Below are 27,075 nucleotides of genomic sequence, written 5' to 3'. Positions count from 1 at the left end.
ACTTTCAGTATACTGGGTGGTATTTAGTACTACTGCACTACTGTGCTGTACTACAGTACTGCTACTAGGGTGTAGGATTAGAATGAGGGTTTAGGGTTTACTGGGATCTAGGGTTAGGGGTTAGGGTTTTAGGGTTTATACTGGGATCAATGGATAGGGGTTAGGGTTTACTGGGATCTAGGGTTAGGGGTTAGGGTTTATACTTAGATCAAGGGTTAGAGGTTAGGATTTTAGGGTTTATACTGGGATCCAGGGTTAGGGGTTAGGGTTTAGGGTTTACAGGGATCCAGGGTTAGGGGTTAGGGTTTAGGGTTTACAGGGATCCAGGGTTAGGGGTTAGGGTTTCTACTAGGATCTGGAGGAAGAAGAGAGGCTTCCATGTTCATTCTCTTACTGAAGAAGTGTGACATTTATTAGCTGAGTGTTTTAAAGAGATTAGCAATGTGACGTCATGGATATTAATTTGGTTTTATTCAAAATGAATGGAAGAGAACTGCAGCTGTGACTCTTCACTGTGAAGTGTGTGTGTGTGTGTGTGTGTGTGTGTGTGTGTGTGTGTGTGTGTGTGTGTGTGTGTGTGTGTGTGTGTGAGTGAGCTCTCCTCAAATTGCAATACAGGAAGTGAAGGGGATGCAGGCGTTGGAGCCGCCCCGTGTGTTTGCCGTTTGTCACACTGATGTCTGCATCACAAAGCGTGTAGCCTGGTTTCCTTTACAAAGTTATTTCCTGCGTTTATTTTAATGTGGTGATCTTGCTGTGACTGTCTGTGTACAGACCGAACCACTTTGGCTCACACAGCAGGTGAATTTCACCACATTCTGAAATTATGTTGTTGCATAAACTGGGTTGTGTTTCGGGTTTTAATTCCACCTCAGCGTTTGTCCTGTTGTCAGTTCTGCTGACCGTTCTGAACAGGTAGAGCGACTTTCTGCTGCGGCGTGAACATGCCCTGTGGTGACGGCATTGTGCTTATAATCCACGCCGTGCGACATGGCCTGTTCTCATATCCTTGGACACTGGCTGAAAAAAACTGACGTACTGGTTTTTACCTCTGTCACAATGGAGTGTTCTTGGTTACCTGCAGTCAGGCTGCGTTTGACTTCAATCCCTGCATCGTTTTCCTCGACCACCTAAACATCTCCATCTTCTCTGGCTCACGTTTAAGGTCATTTCCCCAGGGGCTACATTAATGCATCTTATTTCTGTCACGTGACATATCTTTCCATCTTCCATCTCTCTCTCATTCTATCTCCCTCTATGACTTCTGTCTGTGCTACACTCATACAGCCCCTGCTGTGTGGCACGGTGTTGGGGCTGGAGCTCAGAGTGCTGCTTCCTCCTGGGGATTAAAGCTCAGAGCTCGTTGTTTCAGTTGTATCTTTTTACTGCTGGTAGATCCTTCAGCAGGTTGTAGTGGAATCGAGAAATGAGAAACTGGCCATCGCAGCGCCTCGTGTGACTGGAGGAGATGCAGATGTTCCTACTGCCCTTCTGGGAGACCTCGCAGGGAAGAGCAGAGCCCCATCACTGGTTATCAAGGTTGGGAAAGGGACACCTGTTCAGTTTCAGCAGGATGAGTTAATCATCCAGAAGGCTGAGGCACTGACATATGTGTGGGCCCAGAAGACTGAGGTACTGACATACGTGTGGGCCCAGAAGGCTGAGACACTGACATGTGTGTCTGGGCCCAGAAGGCTGAGGCACTGACATATGTGTGGGCCCAGAAGACTGAGGTACTGACATACGTGTGGGCCCAGAAGGCTGAGACACTGACATGTGTGTCTGGGCCCAGAAGACTGAGGTACTGACATACGTGTGTGGCCAGAAGGCTGAAGCACTGACATATGTGTGGGCCCAGAAGACTGAGGTACTGACATACATGTGTGGCCAGAAGGCTGAGGTGCTGACATGTGTGTCTGGGCCCAGAAGGCTGAGGCACTGACATATGTGTGGGCCCAGAAGACTGAGGCACTGACATACGTGTGTGGCCAGAAGGCTGAGACACAGACATGTGTGTCTGGGCCCAGAAGGCTGAGGCACTGACATATGTGTGGGCCCAGAAGGCTGAGGTGCTGACAAACGTTTGTGGCCAGAAGGCTGAGGTGCTGACATGGGTGTCTGGGCCCAGAAGGCTGAGGTGCTGACATGTGTGTCTGGGCCCAGAAGGCTGAGGTGCTGACATGTGTGTCTGGGCCCAGAAGGCTGAGGTGCTGACATGCGTGTGGGCCAGTACGGAGACAGATGACTGTGTTGATGTTGTCTTTCCTGCATGTTGTCAGAGGAACATGCTCGCATGAGTAAATGTGAACAAGCAGTTTAGAGTCCCAGTGTGACATCAGAGCTGAAAGATCGCTGATATGATCAGACATTTGCATGGTCAATGATCGGTGTAATCTCATTGTGTTCGATTTAAGGGGAGTGGCAAAGCAGATGATGCACTCTGCTCCGCCTCTCCCTGCACTCTGCTCCGCCTCTCCCTGCACTCTGCTCCGCCTCTCCCTGCACTCTGCTCCGCCTCTCCCTGCACTCTGCTCCGCCTCTCCCTGCACTCTGCTCCGCCTCTCCCTGCACTCTGCTCCACCTCTCCCTGCAGTCTGTGAAGTGCAGGTTTCCTGTGGGGTTTTTTGTAGAGGTGACTGAATCTGTGTCGTGACCGAGCTGTCCCGAGTGATGTTCGTGTTGTTAACACATCAATTTGGGACAAACTCGATATCTATCTCCTCTCACTTTCTAGAACACTTTCTAGTTGGTGTAGTTTCCCTGGTGAAACAGTTGCCACGTTAAATATTTATTCAAGAAACACTGTAAGAAATAGGATTTGTGTGTCTGCAGAGGAAATTCAGCCATCATCACTTCTGTTCAGGCTTCTCTGACCTTTAACCCTAGATCTCTGTGTGGAGGTGAAGAGATGGTTAATCCAGATATGTGGAGTTAATCTCTGTCAGCGCCATTCAGCTGCAGGAAGAACTGAATTATTTAATTAATATACGTGCAAAAACACAGTTCAGCAGGTTGTTGAACACATGAATTAATAAGATCATGGCAAGTCACAATATGTGATGTGTATTTTTGCTATGTGTGTATGTGTGCGTGTGTGCGTGTGTGTGTGTGTGTGTGTGTGTGTGTGCGTGTGTGTGTGTGTGTGTGTGTGTGTGTGTGTATTCAGGATGATGGCAAGACGTCATAAAGTCTCTTTTTGCTGTATGCTACTTTTTAGGACACAGAAATCCTGAACACAGCAATTCTGACGGGCCGGCGTGTAACTCTGCCAGTGAAAGTTGTTACCGTGGAACAGGATGGCACCGTGCGAGAGATTGATGACCCCGTGACCTGCAGGTCAACTGACGAGGATGTACTGAAGGTTTGTACTCCCTCCTCCTCCTTCTCCTCCTCTTCCTCCCCCTCCTCCTCCTCCTCCTTTTCCATCTCTAGGTGGGGAAGTAATTGACAGTCCTGCTGTACATCCACTTTGTGCTACACTTTATTCCACTACACAACTACAACACAGGCACCACGTCCACTTTTCTATTCTATCTATTTCTTGTTCTCTTTTCTTTAGAAGCGGAAAAATTGACTTGCTTTTGTGGAGGTGGACAGATTTAGCTGCAGAGACCAAATTCAGGTTCTGAAATTGTTTTCTTTTTAAAAGTCAACGCCATCAGAAGGTGCTCTGACCTCTCGTACGTCTGCCCGTCTGTCTGACCAAACCTTCCTGGCTGACTCAACACAGGCACGCAGCAAAACGCAGTTTGCATACAGTAAATGTGTAAAAGTGTATAAATGTGTAAAGTAGTTTATATACAGTAAATATAGGTTGGTTATGAGGCTACAGGAATCTGTTATGCACCACAAACTACAAATTCTGCTCATGTCTGTGGTGTCTCAACATGACCTCTGAGAATAAAGCCACAAACATGACAGCTTCAAGTGTGAGGATGTGTGTGTGTGCGTGTGTGTATGTGTGCGTGAGTGTGTGTGTGCGTGAGTGTGTGTGTGCGTGAGTGTGTGTGTGTGTGGTGAGTGTGTGTGTGTGCGTGAGTGTATATGTGTGCGTGAGTGTGTATGTGTGCGTGAGTGTGTATGTGTGCGTGAGTGTGTGTGTGAGTGTGTGTGTGTGTGTGTGTGTGTGTGTATGTGTGTGTGTGTATGTGTGTGTGTGTATGTGTGTGTGTGCGTGAGTGTGTGTGTGTGTGTGTGTGTGTGTGTGTGTGTGTGTGACTAACAAGGAGGTCCATTAATTATTAGACCAACACTCAAGCTTCATTTATTTCAGCAGTTAGCCAGTGACACCAGGAGGGTGCTAAATGTCCCCAAAATGGGCACCTACTAGCATACACCATACTTGTGTGTGTGTGTGTGCGTGTGTGTGTGTTTACACTAGAGTTTAACTACGTTGTTTTTACTCTAGCCTGTAAAGTCAATAATGTTAAGACAGATATCTACTGTAAGTCCCATTTAATTCATGCAGTGTTCTAAGGATGTGATGTAAAAGTTAATTCCATTAACTGATGAATTTACAGCAATTAAAGTTGACTTTACAGTTGTAGTAACATCGTATCAGTTTCATGAAATCAATGTCCTGTCATTGGTCTACTAATACCTGTCACGGCAGGGGTGGAGTCACGGCAGGGGTGGAGTCACGGCAGGGGTGGAGTCAGGGCAGGGGTGGAGTCACGGCAGGGGTGGAGTCAGGGCAGGGGTGGAGTCAGGGCCGGGTTCGGAGGAGGATTGTTGTGTGTTTGATAAACAGCTTCCAAGCATAAACCCCCTCTGGGTACCAACCAGTCAACTCCACTGGTACTGTGGGCTCCTGGTCTGTGTGGGGCTTGTCTGTGTGGGGCTTGTCTGTGTGGGGCTGGTCAGTGTGGGACTGGTCAGTGTGGGGCTGGTCTGTGTGGGGCTGGTCAGTGTGGGGCTGGTCTGTGTGGGCTCCTGGTCAGTGTGGGGCTGGTCTGTGTGGTTCTGGTCAGTGTGGGACTGGTCAGTGTGGGGCTGATCAGTGTGGGGCTGGTCTGTGTGGGGCTGGTCAGTGTGTGGCTTTTCAGTGTGGGGCTGGTCAGTGTGGGGCTGGTCAGTGTGGGGCTGGTCTGTGTGGGCTCCTGGTCTGTGTGGGGCTGGTCAGTGTGGGGCTGGTCTGTGAGGCACTTTCATCCAGGACTGGTGAAAGAAATCAACTCTAACAGATCCAGTAGGCTTTAGTAATGAACACCTGCTTAAGGACCTGCGTTAGCTCTCACTGGCAGACAGGACAGGACTCAGTTTGGCTCTCGTGAAGATTCACGCAGTAATGTCTGTGGTAATTGAATTTGACAGAGCAAGAGGGAGAGAGACAGAGTGAAAGAGAGAGGGGGGAGAAAGAGACAGAGAGGAGGACAGAGGAGAGAGAGAGGGGGGAGCGAGATAGAGAGAGGAGGAGAAGGACAGGGGAGAGAGAGAGAGAGGGGGGAGAGAGAGGAGGAGGACAGAGGAGAGAGAGAGGGGAAGAGAGATCGAGAGAGGAGGAGGAGGACAGAGGAGAGAGAGAGAGAGGAGGAAGACAGAGGAGAGAGAGGGGAGAGAGACAGTGAAAGAGAGAGGAAGGAGAGAGAGACAGAGAGGAGGACAGAGGGGAGAGAGACAGAGAGATGAGGAAGACAGAGGGGAGAGAGACAGAGAGGAAGAGAAAGGGGGAGAGACAGAGAGGTGGAGGGGGAGACAGAGAGAGAGGAGGAAAGAGAGGGAGAGACAGAGAAAGGGGGGAGGGGGGGCTGATGTGAGAATGAAGGAGGGTGAGCACACAAAACAAAGAGGATTACAAATTGATTGTTCCTTCTCTTCCTCTCTCCATCTCTCTCCCCAACCTGTGTTCATTTAATAAGAGAGGTGTGGGCTCTGACATGTCTCAGATATTGGACAGATTGAAAGTGTCCTGAGTGTACACTCACTATGGCAGGAGAGTGGGGGATATTGGTATGTGAGCAAAAGAAAGAGGGGCGCGCAGACACACACTCACACACGCACACACACACACACACACACTCACATATAAAGCTGAGCGGAGAATATAAGAGCCCCACTGCTCCTAACCTGATCAGGGTTTTACATCATTAGAGTCTGAGTAGATATATGCACCTGACACTGCAAAGTGAATGAGTTATTAAACAGATTAGAAAGTGTAGAGTTTAGCACATTTGGTCTCTTTCTCTCTCTTCCTTCGTGTCTGCCCGTCTCTCGCATGCTTCTCTCTCTCTTCTCTCTCTCTATTTCTCCTTCTCTCTCTTTATTTCTCCCACTCTCTCTCTCTATTTCTCCCTCTCTATTTCTCCTTTTCTCTTTACTTCTCCCTCTCTCTATTTCTCATTCTCTATCTCTATTTCTCATTCTCTCTATTTATTTCTCCCTCTCCTTATTTCTCCTTCTCTCTCTATTTCTCCCTCTCTCTCTCTCCCTAACCCAGTTCTCATCTGCATCCATCTGTTCACGTCTTCACAGTAGCTTCGTGTTCAGTGTGAGTACAGATCACCACACCCGTCTCCACGTGCCCGGACTATAACCCTTGTAAATGCCTCTTCCTCTAATCAATATCTAATTAGTCAGTAATTCTCCAAGCACACTAACAGCTCCTGTCACTGTAGAGCTGCGTCTCCCGTCATTCTGATGGATGCAGGACCATAATGCACCTGGCACGCCCAGCTCAGGCCATAATTCCCATCTAATGGGTGAGCAGCGTGGGACAGAGAGCTGTACAGTTCCTGTGGTAATGACCTTTGACCTTTCTCTCCTCTGTCACCTGGTTGGATAGGGGGAAATGCCTGAAGAGAGCCTGCCTCTGGGCGTCATTACACTTACACACACACACACATGTACTCACACACACACACACACACACACACACACACACACACACACACACACACACACACACACACACACACACACACGTACTCACACACACATGTACACAAACACACACACAACCACACACACACAGACTCACAAACACATGTACACACACATGCACACACACACGTACTCACACACACACACACACACATACACACACACACACACACATACACAAACACACACAGAGACTCACATACACATGTACACACACACACACACACACACAAACACACACTAACACAAACACGTACATGCCAGAGATGTGTATTAGCTAACACATACATATCAGAGATGTGTATTAATTAGCACACACACACACACACACACACACACACACACACACACACACACACACACACACACACACACACACACACACACACACACACACACACACACACACACACACACACACACATACCTTCATACGTGTATATATATCAGGTGTGCATTAATCAGCAATCATCATGACAGAGGCACTTGAACAAAGTGTGGGTGTGGCCATTGAACTGTGTGTGGTATAATAACAGTCCTGTGTGTGGTAGTCACGAACGCCTCCTCCTTAGCGTTGTGGTTACCACAGCAATGCCCCTGAGTCTTCGTTTTTAGTTTTGTCTCCATGTTTGCATTGTTATGTTCACGCCCCTTGTTTCAGGCTCCGCCTTAATAAGAGTCATGTGTGGTATAATAACAGTTCTGTGTATGGTATAATAAGAGTTATGTGTGTGGTACAATAAAAGTCCCTACACCGTGAATATACACGTACAGCAGTTTCAAAGGCAGAGCTGTCTAGTGACTTTTCTTAAGTGGTCAGCCAGTTGTAGGCAAGCCAGGTTTATTTATATAGCACCTTTTATAAACTTCAGCACTTCAACCTGCTTTTACTACAGCTGAACATTACATCAGCAGAACTGCAGGTGTCCCTCAAGGGTTACACAGCCAGTGCCAGACCATTAAAGCATGCGTGTGTGTTTGGCTATGTGGTTGTGTGTGCGATTGTGTATGTGCGTGACTGTATTGTCAAATTAAAACCAGCTGTGAGGTCTGATTGGAGCCCTTGCATTGTTTGTTGTTTGTGTACGACTTATTGGACATAATATCCTAATCATGCTCTACCCTAAATCTACCCCTACCCTACTCTTACCCTACTCTATCCTAAACCTACCCAAATTGTACCTACCCTAAACTAACCCCATACTCTACCCCTAACCTAAACCTACCCCAAACCTACCTGTACCCTAAACATACCCCTACCCTACCCTACATTAACCAACCCTAAACCTACCCCTACCCTAAACCTACCGATAACCTACCCTACTCTACAGAAACCACAACCAAACTGATCACACCAAACTCACTAACAACAGAAACCACAACCACAAAACCGATCACACCAACCTCACTAACAACCAGTGGGGAACCGTCAGAGGGCCTAAAATATTCTTAAAACATAAAACAATCCAATATTTTTTTATCTACTTACAGTATGACAATCGACATCTAAACAATTACAGAAATATAAGCAAATAAATTATTCAACCATGTCTATTCAATCTGTAAACCTTATTTTGTTGTTGTTATTTTGTTTAAGAAGTTATCTAGTACAGATATTACTGTTTATTGTGTTTCTAAAGCTGTACTGTCGTCTCAGGTTTTAAATTTTTTTATTGCAGTTAATTGGGAAAGGAAACAATTTTTTTTTTCGGGATGATGGGAGCGGGCCCAGGTGTAATGGTCATGGTTCGCTACTGCTAACAACAGACACCACAACAACCAAACCAATCACACCAACCTCACTAACAACACACACCACAACAACCAAACCGATCACACCAACCTCACTAACAACAGACACCACAACAACCAAACCGATCACACCAACCTCACTAACAACAGACACCACAACAACCAAACCGATCACACCAACCTCACTAACAACAGACACCACAACAACCAAACCAATCACACCAACCTCACTAACAACAGACACCACAACAACCAAACCGATCACACCAACCTCACTAACAGACACCACAACAACCAAACTGATCACACCAACCTCACTAACAACAGACACAACAACAACCAAACCGATCACACCAACCTCACTAACAACAGACACCACAACAACCAAACCAATCACAACAACCTCACTAACAACAGACACCACAACAACCAAACCGATCACACCAACCTCACTAACAGACACCACAACAACCAAACTGATCACACCAACCTCACTAACAACAGACACAACAACAACCAAACCGATCACACCAACCTCACTAACAGACATCACAACAACCAAACCGATCACACCAACCTCACTAACAACAGACACAACAACAACCAAACCAATCACACCAACCTCACTAACAGACACCACAACAACCAAACCGATCACACCAACCTCACTAACAGACACAACAACCAAACTGATCACACCAACCTCACTAACAGACACCACAACAACCAAACCGATCACACCAACCTCACTAACAACAGAAACCACAACAACCAAACCGATCACACCAACCTCACTAACAACAGACACCACAGCTTCCAAACCGATCACACCAACCTCACTACCAGACACCACAACAACCAAACCGATCACACCAACCTCACTAAGACACCACAACAACCAAACCGATCACAACAACCTCACTAACAACAGACACAACAACCAAACCGATCACACCAACCTCACTAACAACAGACACCACAACAACCAAACCGATCACACCAACCTCACTAACAACAGACACCACAACAACCAAACCGATCACACCAACCTCACTAACAACAGACACCACAACAACCAAACCGATCACACCAACCTCACTAACAACAGACACAACAACAACCAAACCAATCACACCAACCTCACTAACAACAGACACCACAACAACCAAACCGATCACAACAACCTCACTAACAACAGACACTACAACCAGAAAATCGCCTCCCCACCCACACTAATCCCCATTACCACACTAACCACCCCAACAGCATGCAGCCATCTTAATGACTCTTATTTCAGTTTGTGTTTCTGATGAATGTGTGTTTGATTTCCTAACAAAGGCTCAGATGCTGGAGGGGCAGGTTAAAGACTGGAGATTTGTTGGAGTTTCTGTCTTTAATGCTCTTTGGTGTTTCCCTCTCTCTGAGTTTTTCTTCCACTCCGTTTCACACTGGGTCGTGTGGGGAGTGCTCCATAGCCACGTCAGACGAAGCGATCAGCAGAGTGATTCCTCATAAGCTAACCCCATTATACTCAGGCTAATGGCTATACTGGGGACTGATGGCAGGAAAGATGTGTGTCTAATATCAGAAATATGACTCTGCCGAGTTTTAGTAGGAGCTTAACAGATGGAGATTTAGAAATGCTGAGTGTTTTTTAAGAGCCCGTAGGGCACCACGGGGAGTCTCTAGACCCAGGCTCTGTCACAGTTAGGGTGGAATCAGAATTTATTGCCCCCTTGCACTGCAAGTGCCTCAATCTCAAACCCTGCCTGGGTTTAAATGCATGGGAGCCACATGGCAGCCTGTGTGGGTCTTTCCCTGGGAAAACACAGCATGTTCACGATCAGCCAAAGCGTTATTAGTCCTGAACCTCACGTGTTAAAGGTTGTCCAGAAACATCGTCCGCACTGGATCCAAACACAGTATTGCTGTTAGAGGAGAGATGATCTGAGAGATGATCTGAGAGATGATCTGAGAGATAATCTGAGGGATGATCTGATAGATGATCTGAGAGATAATCTGAGGGATGATCTGATAGATGATCTGAGAGATGATCTGAGAGATAATCTGAGGGATGATCTGATAGATGATCTAAGAGATGATCTGAGAGATAATCTGAGGGATGATCTGAGAGATAATCTGAGAGATGATCTGAGGGATGATCTGAGGGATGGTCTGAGAGATAATCTGAGGGATGATCTGAGAGATAATCTGAGAGATAATCTGAGGGATGATCTGAGAGATAATCTGAGAGATAATCTGAGAGATGATCTGAGGGATGATCTGAGGGATGGTCTGAGGGATGGTTTGAGGGATGATCTGAGGGATGATCCACAGTTTGATCCAGAGTGTTGAGCTTCCTGGTTACAGGAGAGATGATTTTAGATGCTTTGAGTGTTTTTAGATGCAGGCTTTTTATGTATAAAGCATAATTACTGTCGACCTTTACAGAACATTTAGTGTTTGTTAAATTTTTCATACAGCATAGTGTTATTGGTTTTGCTTTTTGGGTGTTTCAGAAGTCTCCATGGAAACCCCAGTCACCAGAAGGGCTTGTTTAATGTTCCTTATAGCAGTGTAACCTGGATACTTTAGTTTGCTCTGTACACTATGGTAAGACATTTGGACAAGAGAGGACTGAGCTCAGACCTGAGCTGTGAGCAGTGCCTGAGGGAAGGGAGAGTGAGGAGAGTGAAGGAGATTCATCTGGACCATCGTGCTTCCTGAAGCTTTCATTTCTAACTGTTCCTGTGCTCAGTGACCAGGACACCAACACTACGTTTACTAACACTAACACCAACAATTAGGGCTACCAACACTAACCCTAACATCAACTCTAAGGCTACCAACACTAACCCTAATACCGACTTAGGGCTATCAACACTAACCCTAACACCAACACCAACATTAGGGCTACCAACACTAACCCTAACTCCAACACCAACATTAGGGCTATCAACACTAACCCTAACACCAACACCAACATTAGGGCTACCAACACTAACCCTAACTCCAACACCAACATTAGGGCTACCAACACTACCCGTAACACCAACACTTACATCCTGTACAAAAAGACACTCTCCACTCCTGGGTCTTCTTGCCCTCTCCTCTCTCTCTGGACCCCTCTCTCCTCTCTCTCTATGTCCCCCCCCTCTCTCTCTATGTCCCCCCTCTCTCTCTCTCTCTATGCCCCCCCCTCTCCTCTCTCTCTCTATGTCCCCCCCTCTCCTCTCTCTCTCTATGTCCCCCCCCCTCTCTCTCTCTCTATGTCCCCCCCTCTCCTCTCTCTCTCTATGTCCCCTCCTCTCTCTCTCTATGTCCCCCCCCTCTCTCTCTATGTCCCCCCTCTCTCTCTCTCTCTATGTCCCCCCCTCTCCTCTCTCTCTCTATGTCCCCCCCCTCTCCTCTCTCTCTCTATGTCCCCCCCTCTCTCTCTCTCTCTATGTCCCCCCCTCTCCTCTCTCTCTCTATGTCCCCCCTCTCTCTCTCTCTCTATGTCCCCCCCTCTCCTCTCTCTCTCTATGTCCCCCCCTCTCCTCTCTCTCTCTATGTCCCCCCCCTCCTCTCTCTCTCTATGTCCCCCCCCCTCCTCTCTCTCTCTATGTCCCCCTCTCTCTCTCTCTATGTCCCCCCCCCCCCCCTTCTCTCTTCCCAGTACGTTCTGCTGGTTTCACACGAGTGGTAAAAGGCGAGTGGCACTTCTTCCAGGTAATTTGAGAGTTGTGAAGTGAGTGGGATCAGGGGTGGGAAACCCAGAATACAGGAATAGAGAAACCCAGAATACAGGAAGAGAGAAACCCAGAAGAGAGAAACCCAGAATACAGGAAGAGAGAAACCCAGAAGAGAGAAACCCAGAATACAGGAAGAGAGAAACCCAGAATACAGGAAGAGAGAAACCCAGAATACAGGAAGAGAGAAACACAGAATACAGGAAGAGAGAAACCCAGAATACAGGAAGAGAGAAACCCAGAATACAGGAAGAGAGAAACCCAGAATACAAGAAGAGAGAAACACAGAATACAAGAAGAGAGAAACCCAAAATACAAGAAGAGAGAAACACAGAATACAGGAAGAGAGAAACCTAGAATACAGGAAGAGAGAAACCCAGAATACAGGAAGAGAGAAACCCAGAATACAAGAAGAGAGAAACCCAGAATACAGGAAGAGAGAAACCCAGAATACAGGAAGAGAGAAACCCAGAATACAGGAAGAGAGAAACACAGACAGAAGGAAGAGAGAAACCCAGAATACAGGAAGAGAGAAACACAGAATACAAGAAGAGAGAAACCCAGACTACAAGAAGAGAGAAACCCAGACTACAGGAAGAGAGAAACACAGACAGAAGGAAGAGAGAAACCCAGAATACAGTAAGAGAGAAACACAGACTACAGTAAGAGAGAAACACAGACTACAGGAAGAGAGAAACACAGACTGAAGGAAGAGAGAAACACAGACTACAAGAAGAGAGAAACCCAGACTAAAGATTGTGTGTGTGTGTGTGTGTGTGTGTGTGTGTGTGTGTGTGTGTGTGTGTGTTAGTGTGTGTGTGTTAGTGTATGTGTGTGTGTGTGTGTGTGTGTAAGAGATATGTGCGTGTGTGTGTTTGTGTGTGTGTGTGTGTGTGTGTGTCTGTAAGAGATGTGTGTGTGTGTGTGTGTGTGTGTGTGTAAGAGATATATGTGTGTGGGTGTGTGTGTGTGTGTGTGTTAGTGTGTGTGTGTTAGTGTGTGTGTGTGTCTCTGTGAGATGTCTCTGTGTATATAAGAGAGTGAGAGTGTTCAAAATCAGTGTTCCTGATGAATAAGCAGTGTTGGGAGGTTTAATGATCTTTCTCTCCTCAAGACCTTTAAATTATCAACCTTCACTTAAATTCATCAACTTTATATCAACATAGCAGGTGTGTGTGTTCCTGTTTGTGTGTGTGTGAACATACATAGTAAGATGTTAATATAATCTAATATAATAATATTTTGGCATTTGTGAATTTCTCATTCTCTCTCTCTCTTTCTCTCTCATTTTCTCTCCCTTCCATTTTCTCTTATTCTCTCTGTTCCGCTCCCTCCTCTTTTCTCTTTTAAAAATAAAAGACAGAGATTAAATCAATTTTTCATTGTCACCAAATTCCTGGCTCAGCTCTGCCTGTGACAAAAGTGTAAGAGATGTGTTTACACTGACCACCACAACCAGCAAAAAACAGGGGAGAGGAGGGAGGGGGGGAGAGGGGAGGGGAGGGGAGGAGAGGGGTGGAGAGGAGGGAGGGGGGGGAGAGGGGGAGAGAGAGGGAAGGGGGGGATGAGAGAGGGGAGGGGAGGGGAGAGAGGAGAGGTGTGGAGAGGAGAGGTGTGGAGAGGGGAGGGGTGGAGAGGGGAGGGGAGAGAGGGGAGGGGAGGGGTGGAGAGGGGAGGGGAGTGAGGAGAGGAGAGGCGTAGAGAGGAGGGGAGAGGGGATGGGAGAGAGAGGGAGGAGAGAGAGGAGAGGGGAGAGAGAGGAGGGGTGGAGAGGGGAGGGGAGAGAGGGGATGGGAGAGGTGGGGAGGGGAGAGAGGGGAGGAAAAGTTGCAAGAGATTCTTGAAACGGAGAGAGGACAAAATGAGATGGTTGTACTTGCAGGAGAAGAGGAGCAGTTATTGAAATGGATTGTGTGTTGGAAACAGAGGTTTGGGGAAATAATACGTCCTCCTGGGCATTGTGGGTAATGGTATAATTGGGGGTGAGGGTGGAGGAGGAGCATGTGCATGGTTGGGTGTGTGTGTGTGTGTGTTATGTGTGTACAGCATAATTACTGTATGCTTGAGTCTGTGTGTGTGTGCGTATTGTATTTCTACTGCTTACAGGTATCTACTTATCTCAATTAAGCTAATTGTTTTGATTTTATCAGTGTTTGGTATAAGAACAGGGACAGGGTGTTTGGTGTAGGGACATGGTGCCTGGTATAAAAACAGTATATGGTGTAGGAACAGGGTGTTTTGTGTAGGGGCAGACTGTTGGTGTAAGGACAGAGTGATTGGTGTAGAGACAGAGTGTTTGACATAAGAGTTTGACAGAGTGCTTGGTATAGGGACATTGTGTATAGTGTAGGGACAGGGTGTTTGGTATAGAGACATAGTGTATAGAGTAGGGACAGGGTGTTTGGTATAGGGACATAATATATAGTGTAGGGACAGGGTGTTTGGTATAGGGACATAGTGTATAGTGTAGGGACAGAGTTTGGTATAGGGACATAGTGTATAGTGTAGGGACAAGGTGTTTGGTATAGGGTCATAGTGTATAGTGTAGGGGCAGAGTGTTTGGTATAGGGACATAGTGTACAGTGTAGAGACAGGGTGTTTGGTATAGGGACGTAGTGTATGGTGTAGGGACAGGGTGTTTGGTATAGGGACATAGTGTATAGTGTAGGGACAGGATGGTTGGTATAGGGACATTGTGTATAGTGTAGGGACAGGGTGTTTGGTATAGGGACGTAGTGTATAGTGTAGGGACAGGGTGTTTGGTATAGGGACACAGTATATAGTGTAGGGACAGGGTGTTTGGTATAGGGACACAGTATATAGTGTAGGGACAGGGTATTTGGTATAGGGACACAGTAGGCCTATATAGTGTAGGGACAGGGTGTTTGGTATAGGGACACAGTATATAGTGTAGGGACAGGGTGTTTGGTCTCGGTCCCATCAAACGTAACATTCCTTACACCAGCTAGGTCCATCCAGAAACCACTCCAGTCAGTGTTCTCATTAGGCATTTTCCACTCATCCCATATTAGATTCCATGTAGTCATTGAATAATTCACAAATGTTACTCAATAATATGTCTTTATATTCATAATTTTGTAATAAGCTGGGAGTGTATGAGGTTAATTACTGCTGCCCTTTGGGAAGTCTGTGGCGCTTCTGATATGCTCAGAGATAAAGACTTGCTGCTCAGTCTTCACAGTAGAGGGCTAATGCTAACCCTAACGGTAACCCAGTCTTCACAGTAGAGGACTAACGCTTATCCTAACGCTAACCCAGTCTTCACAGTAGAGGGCCAGTGATGGCTTAGTTACCTTGAAAAAGTAATCCGATTACAGATTACTGATTACTCCTTTAAAAAGTAACTTAGTTACATTACTGATTACTTGATTTTAAAAATAACTACGTTAGATTATAAGTTACTTTAGTAGTTATATTCAGCAGTTTTTCCAATACTCACTTTATTGGAAATGCATTTTAACAGTAATAATGTATCTCCTGACATTTAATAATGTATCTCCTGACAATATATTTGTAAATGTAATACAAGCGAACTATTCAGTCAGCTATTTGTTGTGAAATGAAATACAATTATAAGTTCAAGCGTACTTTAGCCTAAATTCCAGCACTTTTTAAACGTGGAACACAAAGCAACATTAAAATTGGTCAGGTAAATGTTCCTTCCCCTGTTATTTAAATCTTAATTATTCTACGAATATATATTTTAACTTTTGTCTTTTGAACATGTATTTTAACCATGTAATTCTTTGCAACAGTGTTTTATTTGTATTTTGTTGCTGCCTATCTTGGCCAGGACTCCCTTGAAAAAGAGATTTTAATCTCAATGGGACCTTCCTGGTTAAATAAAGTTAAATAAATAAATAAAATAATTTAGGAGTGTTTCTTTACACTACCACATATCGTTACGGAGAACACTGCACAGAATGACGTGAACGCGTTCACGCTCTCACAGGATCGCACGCTTCAGTCAGACACAAAAGTATAACATCCTGGGCATGTCACCTCCCTATCTATGTAACTTATTAAAATTGTCACCCAACGCTTATAATACTCGTTCGGCGCAACTCATTACACTGAAAATCCCTAAAACAAACACAGTATTTGGTTCATCGTCATTTCAATCTGCAGCTGCCAGAGACTGGAATTCCCTGCAAAAATCATTACAGATTAGTATTTTTATATCCATGTCCACTTTTAAAAATGTTATTGCGAATGTCCTTACTGAATGTTGCAACTGTAGTGTCTAATCATCTTATAATGTTTATTTATTGTTTGTTTTATATTATTGTCTGCTTGTAATGTATGTTCTTCAAGAGGCTGTGCCTCTTGCCAGGCTGCCATTGCAAATAAGAAAGCTGTTCTTAATGATTTGCCTGGTTAAATAAAGGTTAAAATAAAAAAATAAAAAATAAATAACTGAGCCAGGAAGAAAGAAATATACATTCTTACTAAGGAAAATAAAAATAGTAACACACAGTTACTTGGATAAGTAACTTTAATCTGATTACTGGACTGGAAATAGTAACTCGTTATATTACTCGTTGCTGAAAAAAGTGGTAAGATTACAGTAACGCGTTACTAAGTAACGTGTTACTGACATCACTGTAGAGGGCTAGTGCTAACCCAGTCGTCACAGTAGAGGGCTAACACTAACACTAACATTAACCCTAACCTAACACTAACACTAACCATGGAGGTTTTTAGGCCAACCAAGCAGGAGCAGACCAACAAAAATCAAAGAACGACCAAATGACCTTCATCACCTGCTTTCTAGAACTTGCAAATGGCCTCAGGTCCTTAGGTCAGCTCCTCCCATTAGACATTCAGAAACAGTCACACACAGCTGTTGGCGCAGGCGGAGTGTCTCCACACACTGCTTTATGATCCGTGAGGTATATGGAACAACAAAAGCACTTACAGGACAACGGTGACCACCCAGGGCATTCAGTGCATGGGCCATAAGTGTCTCAAGATACACACACACACACACACACACACAAAGACACAGAACACATACACACACATTCACACATGCATGGTCACACACAGATTCTCATCTCACACCTTGTGTCCTCTCAGTGACCCTGTGCTGTATTAGTGAGGTGTGACTGCTTCACACTGGCTGTGTCTGGGTGTGTGTCCATGTGTGTGTGTGTGTGTAGATGTGTGTGATTTTCCAGGAGCTAAATGACAGCACTCTGTATCCCACAGCAGGATTGCACAGACAGAGACCATCAGGGTGTCCAGAATATGACAAACTAAAGTGTGAGGACAATCTTTCCCCTACATGCTCTTTATCTCTGCAGGGGAATTATGGGTAGTGTAGTTAACCTTCCTAAAGTCAGAAAGAGTGCAGGCATTTCTAGCCCTAGTCCTGACCCTGGCCCCAGTCCTGACCCCAGTCCTTGTACTAATCTCTGCCTCAGTTCCAACCCTAAACCTGGGTTATATCTATTCTAACCCTATCCATGGTTGTACAAATTTTAACTCCAACCCTATTCTAACCCTAACCCTAACCCCAGGGCCGGCGTGGGCCCCTTTTTCAGCCCGGGAGTTTCATGCCCAAATCTGGCCCAAAATTATTTTTCCCTCCCAATCGGCCCAAACTAGACATTGACATTAGCCGGCCCATCGGGAATCCTCCCGAGTCTCCCGATTAGCCACTCCGGCTCTGCCTAACCCTAACCTTGGTTGTACTATTCACACAAAGAGAAGATTTTTTTTCAATAATAAGCATTATAGAGAGATTTTCCAGTATTTTTAAACCTATTGAAATGGAGGAAGTTGGCATAACACACAAATTCTGTATAAATTCAGATTACAATAACCATTCAACTACCATAAAAACATAACGAGTAATTCAAACGTCTTGGATATTCTTAACGCTCTCACACTCTTTGATCTCTGATACTGATCTCTGACACTGATCTCGCACACTCTGATCTCGGACACTCTGATCTCGTACACTCTGATCTCGTACACTCTGATCTCAGACACTCTTTGATCTCTGACAAATTTTGATCTCTTGGTCTCTTTGATCTCTGACACTCTTTTTGATTGCTTACACTCGTTTTGATCTCCAACTCTCATTTTGATCTCTTACACTCTTTTGATCTTTTGGACACTCTTTTGATCTTTTGGACACTCTTTGATCTCTCTGACACGTGTGCCATTGGAACTGTATGTGGTGTTTGGTTTGTAGACCTCACTTTCTTACACTCTCACTTTCTGTCTGTCTGCCAGTAGCTGCTGTGGTAGAAACATACAACACCATGGAATGAATGTTATGATTTAAACATCTACTTTTTCATATACAAACTGGTTCCTCCTCCAATTAATGTAGTAGCGCTTTGATTGCACGGCTGATGAAGGACCTCTGTCCAAAACATTCTGTTGCTCTGGACATTTTTTTATATCTCTCTCTCTCTCTCTCTCTCTCTCTCTCTCTCTCTCTCTCTCTCTCTCTCTCTCTCTCTCTCTCTCCAGGTATCTCCTACCTGTGATGAGGTGTTGGTCAATGGGAAGGAGATGAGAGGACGTGTCTCTCTCCAGGTCAATTTTACATACTTGTATATGAGCAGCCAGTTGGAACTCACTGTCTGGGTGCCACGGTTACCGCTCCAGATTGACGTCTCTGATGTGGAGTTGAGCCAAGTCAAAGGGTGGAGGGTCCCCATTAGCACCAACAACAGGTATGTGTGTGTGTGCATTAGAGGTACATGTGTGTGCATTAGAGGTACGTGTGTGTGCGTATTTGAGGTACGTGTGTGTGCATTAGAGGTACGTGTGTGTGTGTGTATTAGAGGTACGTGTGTGTGCATTAGAGGTACGTGTGTGTGCGTATTTGAGGTATGTGTATGTGTATTAGAGGTACATGTGTGTGTGCATTAGAGGTACGTGTGTGCGTATTAGAGGTACATGTGTGTGCATTAGAGGTACGTGTGTGTGCGTATTTGAGGTATGTGTATGTGTATTAGAGGTACATGTGTGTGTGCATTAGAGGTACGTGTGTGTGCATTAGAGGTACGTGTGTGTGCGTATTTGAGGTATGTGTATGTGTATTAGAGGTACATGTGTGTGTGCATTAGAGGTACGTGTGTGTGTATTAGAGGTACATGTGTGTGCATTAGAGGTATGTGTGTGCGTATTTGAGGTATGTGTATGTGTATTAGAGGCATGTGTGTGTGCGCATTAGAGGTACGTGTGTGTGCGCATTAGAGGTACATGTGTGTGCGTATTTGAGGTATGTGTATGTGTATTAGAGGTATGTGTGTGTGCGCATTACAGGTATGTGTGTATGTGTATTAGAGGTATGTGTGTGTGCGCATTAGAGGTACGTGTGTGTGCGCATTAGAGGTACATGTGTGTGCGTATTTGAGGTATGTGTATGTGTATTAGAGGTACATGTGTGTGCGTATTTGAGGTATGTGTATGTGTATTAGAGGTATGTGTGTGTGCGCATTACAGGTGTGTGTGTGTGCATTAGAGGTACGTGTGTGTGCGCATTAGAGGTATGTGTGTGTGCGCGCATTACAGGTACGTGTGTGTGTGCATTAGAGGTACGTGTGTGTGCGTATTTGAGGTATGTGTATTAGAGGTACATGTGTGTGCGTATTTGAGGTATGTGTATGTGTATTAGAGGTATGTGTGTGTGCGCATTACAGGTATGTGTGTGTGTGCATTAGAGGTACGTGTGTTTGCATATTAGAGGTACATGTGTGTGCATTAGAGGTGCGTGTCTATACATATTGGAGGTACGTGTTTGTGTGCATTAGGGGTACGTGTGTGTGTGTGTGTGTGTGTGTGTGTGTGTGTGTGTGTGTGTGTGTGTGTGTGTGTGTGTGTGTGTGTGTGTATCAGCGGTACGTATGTGTGCACATTAGAGGTACCTGTATGCGTATTAAAGGTACCTGTGTGTGCATTAGAGGTACGTGTGTGTGTGTATTAGAGGTATGTGTGTGTGTGTGTATTAGAGGTATGTGTGTGTGTGTGTATTAGAGGTACATGTGTGTGCATTAGAGGTACGTGTGTGTGTGTATTAGAGATACGTGTGTGTGCGTATTAGACGTACATGTGTGTGCATTAGATATACGTGTCTATACGTGTCCTATTGGAGGTACGTGTGTGTGTATGTGTGTATTAGAGGTACGTGTGTGTGTGTATCAGCAGTACGTATGTGTGCACATTAGAGGTACCTGTATGCGTAGCAGAGGTACTTGTGTGTGCATTAGAAGTACGTGTGTGAGCATATTAGAGGTATATGTATGTGTGTATTAGAGGTACGTGTGTGTGCTGTATTTGTATTTTTAATCTAGGGTTAGGGTTACTTGTAAACTAAAAGTTGCACTTGTATTTTTGATGTGAGAACTTGAAACCTAAAATTTGCACTTGTATTTTTGATGTGAGAACTTGAAACCTAAAATTTGCACTTGTATTTTTGATGTGAGAGCTTGTGAACTAAAATTTGCCCTTGTGTTTTTGATGTGAGAACAAAATAATATATAATAGAACATAATAGAATAAAAATCTGATCGTGAATGTTAATAATTTACTTGTGGAAAATGTACACATATTTAGTACAACTTCAAATCTGCCTGCTTTTGGGGGTGGGCGGGGCAGTGGGGGTGAGCCATAAATCGTGACTAAGAATCAGAAGGGCTATTCTAAAAAAAAAAATCTTGACTAAGAGAAATGAACCCTGATCAATCTTCGTCAAAGATGGCACACCGAACAATGGTACATTTATTTAATAATACTGCAAACATGGTAAACATAATCAAGTCATCAATATTAAAATAAGATGGAGAAAGTCACTTGATGAAAATGAAAACTTGAGTTGTACGTCATTATGACTAAAACTGCTAGCTATGCCAAGATTGCCCAGACACATTATAATAGAGATGGCCTGTCTAAATGTGAAGGGTAGCTAAGCAGCTGGCAAAGATAACACACTAGCTAGCTAACTGTACCTCAGAGATCACCAGCTCTGACCTTAGCGATCAGCCTTCATGCAGAGTTCAGTACCAACGCACACTTGTAGTGTTCAGATTTGCAGTCACTTTAATGAATATGAGCTAGATTAGGTTAAGCACAGAACTGGTAGGAAGGTGCCTCATTAAGAATAACCACTGCTGTAGGCCAACAGTAATAGACAGCGCTCTAGCTAAATACATTTAAATATGCTTGCTATAAAGGCAGTATTTCTATTAACTTGAAAATAAAGCCATATTAGTTTTATAGGTGTAACAGTCCACATATCGCTAGTTATCTTTTATTTTTAGAGGAAACTTAAAATTACTGATTTCGTAAAGCAGCCCTGCAGAAGTTCATACTAGTTGGTGATCACTGACCTACAGTTAGCTAGCTAGTTTGTTTTTTTGGTTAACGAGCTGGTTAGCTACACTTCACATTTTCTTAGACAGGCCAACTCTGTTAACATTCTGTCTAACATTCGCTCTTAGATTTTTACTCTACAAGTTCTCACATCAAAAATACAAGTTCTCAAATCAGGTCCTTCAAGCTCTTAGGTTTTCCTACATATGATAGGTTTTCCCCATATCATACATCCTTCCACAAATATTTTACACACAGCCATTTAGGTAATAGTGAGTCCACAGATACCACATTCCCTACTGGAGCGAAATAGAGGTGTGTGTGTGTGTGTGTGTGTGTGTGTGTGTGTGTGTGTGTGTGTGTGTGTGTGTGTGTGTGTGTGTGTGTGTGTGTGTTGCACTTACTAGCAGCCTTCGTTCTGTCTGCTGGGCCCATTTTTCAATTTGGCCAATTTCTGTCTCTCTGTGCCTCTAAAGACATCATTGTCGTCTCACACACACATACAGATGCACTCACACACACACACACACACACGGACACACATGCACACAGAGCTCTATGCAATGTTGAATGAACATGCAGCTAGAACAGTGGTTGGGGTAAGATGAGGAGTATTGACAGGTCAACATGGGGGTGGACAAAACTGTCCATTATATGGGGTGAACTAACACTGTGTCCATTATATAGGGCTGGACAAACACTGTGGCCATTACATAGGGTGGACAAACACTGTGTCCATTATATAGGGCAAACTAACACTGTGTCCATTATATGGGGCGGACAAACACTGTGTCAATTATATGAGATGGACAAACACTGTGTCCATTATATATGGTGGACAAACACTGTGTCCATTATATAGGGCTGAACAAACACTGTGCCCATTATATGGGGCGGACAAACACTGTCAATTATATGGGATGGACAAACACTGTGTCCATTATATAGGGCTGGACAAACACTGTGTTCATTATATGGGGTGGACAAACACTGTGCCCATTATATGGGGTGGACAAACACTATGTCAATTATATGGGATAGACAAACACTGTGTCCATTATATAGGGTGGACAAACACTGTGTCTATTATATGGGGTGGACAAACACTGTGTCCATTATATAGGGCTGGACAAACACTGTGTCCATTATATGGGGTGGACAAACACTATGTCAATTATATGGGGTGGACAAACACTGTGTCCATTATATGAGGTGGACAAACACTATGTCAATTATATGGGGTGGACAAACACTGTCAATTATATGGGGTGGATAAACACTATGTCAATTATATGGGGTGGACAGTGTGTCCATTGTAAGGGGTGGACACATTGCTTGTAAGATAATAAAGCAGTCCTCTGCATCTTCTACAGGTGCCCTGTTCAGAGAGTAAGGTAGGGTCAGTAAAAATAGGAATTAACATGCAATTATTTACACAATCAATAAGCCATTGATCAAATGCATTTCCCAGGGCAATGCTCCTGTGTGGAAATGTTACTCCTGTGTATAAGAGTTGTTTATATGTGTAAGTCTTGTTTCTGTATGTAAGTGTTGCTCCTGTGTGTAAGTGTTACTCCTATGTGTTACTCCTGTGTGTAAGTGTTGTTTCTCTGTGTAATTGTTGTTTCTGTATGTAAGTGTTGCTCCTATGTGTAAGTGTTGTTTATGTGTGTTAATCCTATATGTAAGTGTTGCTCCTGTGTTTAAGTGTTACTCCTGTATGTAAGTGTTACTCCTGTATGTAAGTGTTGCTCCTGTGTGTAAGTGTTACTCCTGTATGTAAGTGTTGCCCCTGTTTGTAAGTGTTACTCCTGTATGTAAGTGTTGTTTCTGTGTATGTTTTGCTCCTGTGTGTAAGTGTTGTTTCTCTGTGTAAGTGTTGCTCCTGTGTGTAAGTGTTACTCCTGTGTGTAAGTGTTGCTCCTGTGTGTAATGTTACTCATGTGTGTAAGTGTTGCTCATGTGTGTAAGTGTTGCTCCTCTGTGTAAGTGTTGTTTCTCTGTGTAAGTGTTGCTCCTGTGTGTAAGTGTTGCTCCTGTGTGTAAGTGTTGCTCATGTGTGTAAGTGTTGTTCATGTGTGTAAGTGTTGTTTCTGTGTGTAGGTGTTACTACTGTGTGTAAGTGTTACTTCTGTGTGTAAGTGTTGCTCATGTGTGTAAGTGTTGTTCATGTGTGTAAGTGTTGTTTCTGTGTGTAAGTGTTACTCCTGTGTGTAAGTGTTGTTCATGTGTGTAAGTGTTGTTTCTGTGTGTAAGTGTTACTCCTGTGTGTAAGTGTTGCTTATGTGTGTAAGTGTTGTTTCTGTGTGTAAGTGTTACTCCTGTGTGTAAGTGTTGTTTCTCTGTGTAAGTGTTGCTCCTGTGTGTAAGTGTTGTTCATGTGTGTAAGTGTTGTTCATGTGTGTAAGTGTTGTTTCTGTGTGTAGGTGTTACTACTGTGTGTAAGTGTTACTCCTTTGTGTAAGTGTTGTTTCTCTGTGTAAGTGTTGCTCCTGTGTGTAAGTGTTGCTCCTGTGTGTAAGTGTTGCTCATGTGTGTAAGTGTTGCTCATGTGTGTAAGTGTTGTTTCTGTGTGTAGGTGTTACTACTGTGTGTAAGTGTTACTTCTGTGTGTAAGTGTTGCTCATGTGTGTAAGTGTTGCTCATGTGTGTAAGTGTTGTTTCTGTGTGTAAGTGTTACTCCTGTGTGTAAGTGTTACTCCTGTGTGTGTTGTTTCTGTGTGTAAGTGTTGTTTATGTGTGTAAGTGTTACTCCTGTGTGTAAGTGTTGTTTCTGTGTGTAAGTGTTACTCCTGTGTGTAAGTGTTACTCCTGTGTGTAAGTGTTACTCCTGTGTGTAAGTGTTGCTCATGTCTGTAAGTTTTACTCCTGTGTGTAAGTGTTGCTCATGTGTGTAAGTGTTGTTTCTGTGTGTAAGTGTTGTTTCTGTGTGTAAGTGTTGTTTCTGTGTGTAAGTGTTGCTCATGTCTGTAAGTTTTACTCCTGTGTGTGTTGCTCATGTGTGTAAGTGTTGTTTCTGTGTGTAAGTGTTGTTCATGTGTGTAGGTGTTGTTTCTGTGTGTAAGTGTTACTACTGTGTGTAAGTGTTGTTTCTGTGTGTAAGTGTTACTCCTGTGTGTAAGTATTGTTCATGTGTGTAAGTGTTGTTTCTGTGTGTAAGTGTTACTCCTGTGTGTAAGTGTTGTTCATGTCTGTAAGTGTTGTTTCTGTGTGTAAGTGTTACTCCTGTGTGTAAGTGTTGTTTCTGTGTGTAAGTGTTACTCCTGTGTGTAAGTGTTGCTCATGTGTGTAAGTGTTGTTTCTCTGTGTTATTGTTTTTGACTGCTTCCCATTTGATTTCTTTTCTCTGCATGTTGATGTTGGTGATGTTAAAATGTTAGAACGGTAGAATGTTTATTTATGTGAATGTGTGTGTTTCACATATGTGTTTGTGCACATGTGAATGTGCATGTGTGTGTGTGTGTGTGTGTTTCCTGTACCCCTAGGATTGCATCATGAGTGTATGATTGTTAAAATGTGCACCTCTATCTCTAGGCCCACGCGGGACAGTGAGGATGAGGATGACGATGACCGGAGAGGAAGAGGCTGTACACTGCAGTATCAGTATGCGCTCGTGCGTGTACTCACACATTTTGTGGCAGAGCTAAGTGAACCTGGTGGAGAGCTTGTCCACATGCTAGGATCTGATTGGTCAGCTGACATCACCGACCTGGTGTTGGACTTCCTGAAGGTGGAGGATGAGAGAATCGCTCGATTGGTGGAAGGCAGAGTGTTAATGGGGAGAGACCTGGGAATCACTACCATACAGGTATAAACACACACACACACGCGCGCACACACACACACACACACACACACACACACACACACACACACACACACACACACACGTGAGCACACACACACCTGCACACATGCACAGGCAAGCGCACACAAGCACACACACAGGAGCACACGCACACATGAGCACACAAACACACAGGAGTATATACACACATAAGCACACACACACACACGAAAATGTGTGTGTGCGGTGTGTGCGTGTGTGTGTGTGAGTGTGTGTGTTTGTGTGTGTGTGTGTGTGCGGTGTGTGCGGTGTGTGCGTGTGTGTGTGTGTGTGTGTGGTGTGTGCGTGTGTGTGTGTGTGTGTGTGTGTGTGTGTGTGTGTGTGTCTGTGTGTGTGAACTCAATATGACATGCTGTGCTACTGCTAGTTCGACACCATGAGAATTCTCCTGTCAGAGATCCAACACGTAGTTTAACGCTCTGCTCCTCAGAAGGACGGACAGTGTCTGGAGTTCTTCTCTCTCTTCTCTCTTTGTTTTGCACACTCCCTCCCAACAGCATTTCTTTGTCAGTGTTCTAGTGTGGAGGGATGGTGACGGTATGTAGAGAAAACAGTGTGACTTCAACAACACCGTTGACCTTCCAGGTCTCGGCGTCACCGTACTCAAACTCCACAGTCAATCCTGTGATACACACATAACCCCGAAGGCCTTTCACAGTTGTCTTTTGGTCTTGGGTGTGTCCACGTGCAGGTGATTTCTCCTCTCTCTGACTCTATCCTGGCGGAGAAGACCATCACGGTCCTGGATGACAAGGTGAGCATTACGGAGCTGGGGGTGCAGCTGGTGGCCACGCTGAACCTCTCATTGCAGCCCAGCGCCTCCCACAGCAGGGCCCTGTACGTCACCACCACTGCCCAGCACCACCTCCACACGCCCAAGCAGGTACGCAGAGACACGTTACCCACTTGATTCGTTTGTTTTGTGCTTTGTCGCCGAGTCTGTGTGAAGAGCCTGTGGTCTGAGGAGCGTGCATGAAGTGAGGACACACTTCATCTGATCCTTTAGCTCCCCAACCCTGGGTTAGGGGTTAGGGTTTAGGGGTTAGGGTTTAGGGTTAGGGTTAATCTGACTTCCTCACTCTCTTTTTCTGTTCCTCCCACACAGGAAGCTGTGATCAGCGCGTGGATTCAGTACAGCGACGGCTCCGTGACGCCTCTTGACATTTACGACCCCAAAGATTTCACTCTCACTGCCGTCTCCCTGGACGAGAGCGTTGTTTCGGCCTATCAGGATCACCCGCAACACTGGCCTGTGGTGGTGGCAGAGGGCGAAGGTCAAGGGGCACTAGTGCGTGTGGAGATGGTGATCTCTGAACCTTGCCAGAAGTCCAAGAGGAAGAGCGTGCTGGCGATGGGTGTAGGCGTTGTTCAGGTGACATTCGGTCAGGACCACGTTGGCCAGAAGACACGGACGGCGGAGGAGGGAGCTGGAAGCCCCCTGGATAACAGCACCAGCGAGCAGAGGCAGAAGGTTCTAGAACAGGACAAGAGCAGTGGTTCTGATGGCTGGAA

The 27,075-nt window shown here is 44.9% G+C and overlaps 1 protein-coding gene across 1 annotated transcript in view; it reads left to right on the top strand.

Annotated features, from left to right (window-relative positions):
- The window catches only part of LOC143509280 (transmembrane protein 132C), a 178,306-nt gene that overhangs the window by 146,599 nt on the left and 4,632 nt on the right, over window positions 1-27,075 (top strand). The window contains exons 5-9 of the mRNA XM_076997842.1: window positions 3,218-3,361; window positions 18,870-19,075; window positions 25,251-25,524; window positions 26,255-26,446; window positions 26,669-27,075. The exon at window positions 26,669-27,075 is cut by the window's right edge and continues 4,632 nt beyond it. Of these exons, the coding sequence (XP_076853957.1) occupies window positions 3,218-3,361; window positions 18,870-19,075; window positions 25,251-25,524; window positions 26,255-26,446; window positions 26,669-27,075 (1,223 nt within the window). The remainder of the gene's footprint in view (window positions 1-3,217; window positions 3,362-18,869; window positions 19,076-25,250; window positions 25,525-26,254; window positions 26,447-26,668) is intronic.

This window comes from Brachyhypopomus gauderio, chromosome 3, assembly GCF_052324685.1.
Source record: "Brachyhypopomus gauderio isolate BG-103 chromosome 3, BGAUD_0.2, whole genome shotgun sequence".
Taxonomy (NCBI): Eukaryota; Metazoa; Chordata; class Actinopteri; order Gymnotiformes; family Hypopomidae; genus Brachyhypopomus; species Brachyhypopomus gauderio.
Note: the sequence above shows the minus strand (reverse complement) of the source record. Positions and strands in the feature narration are given on the sequence as shown.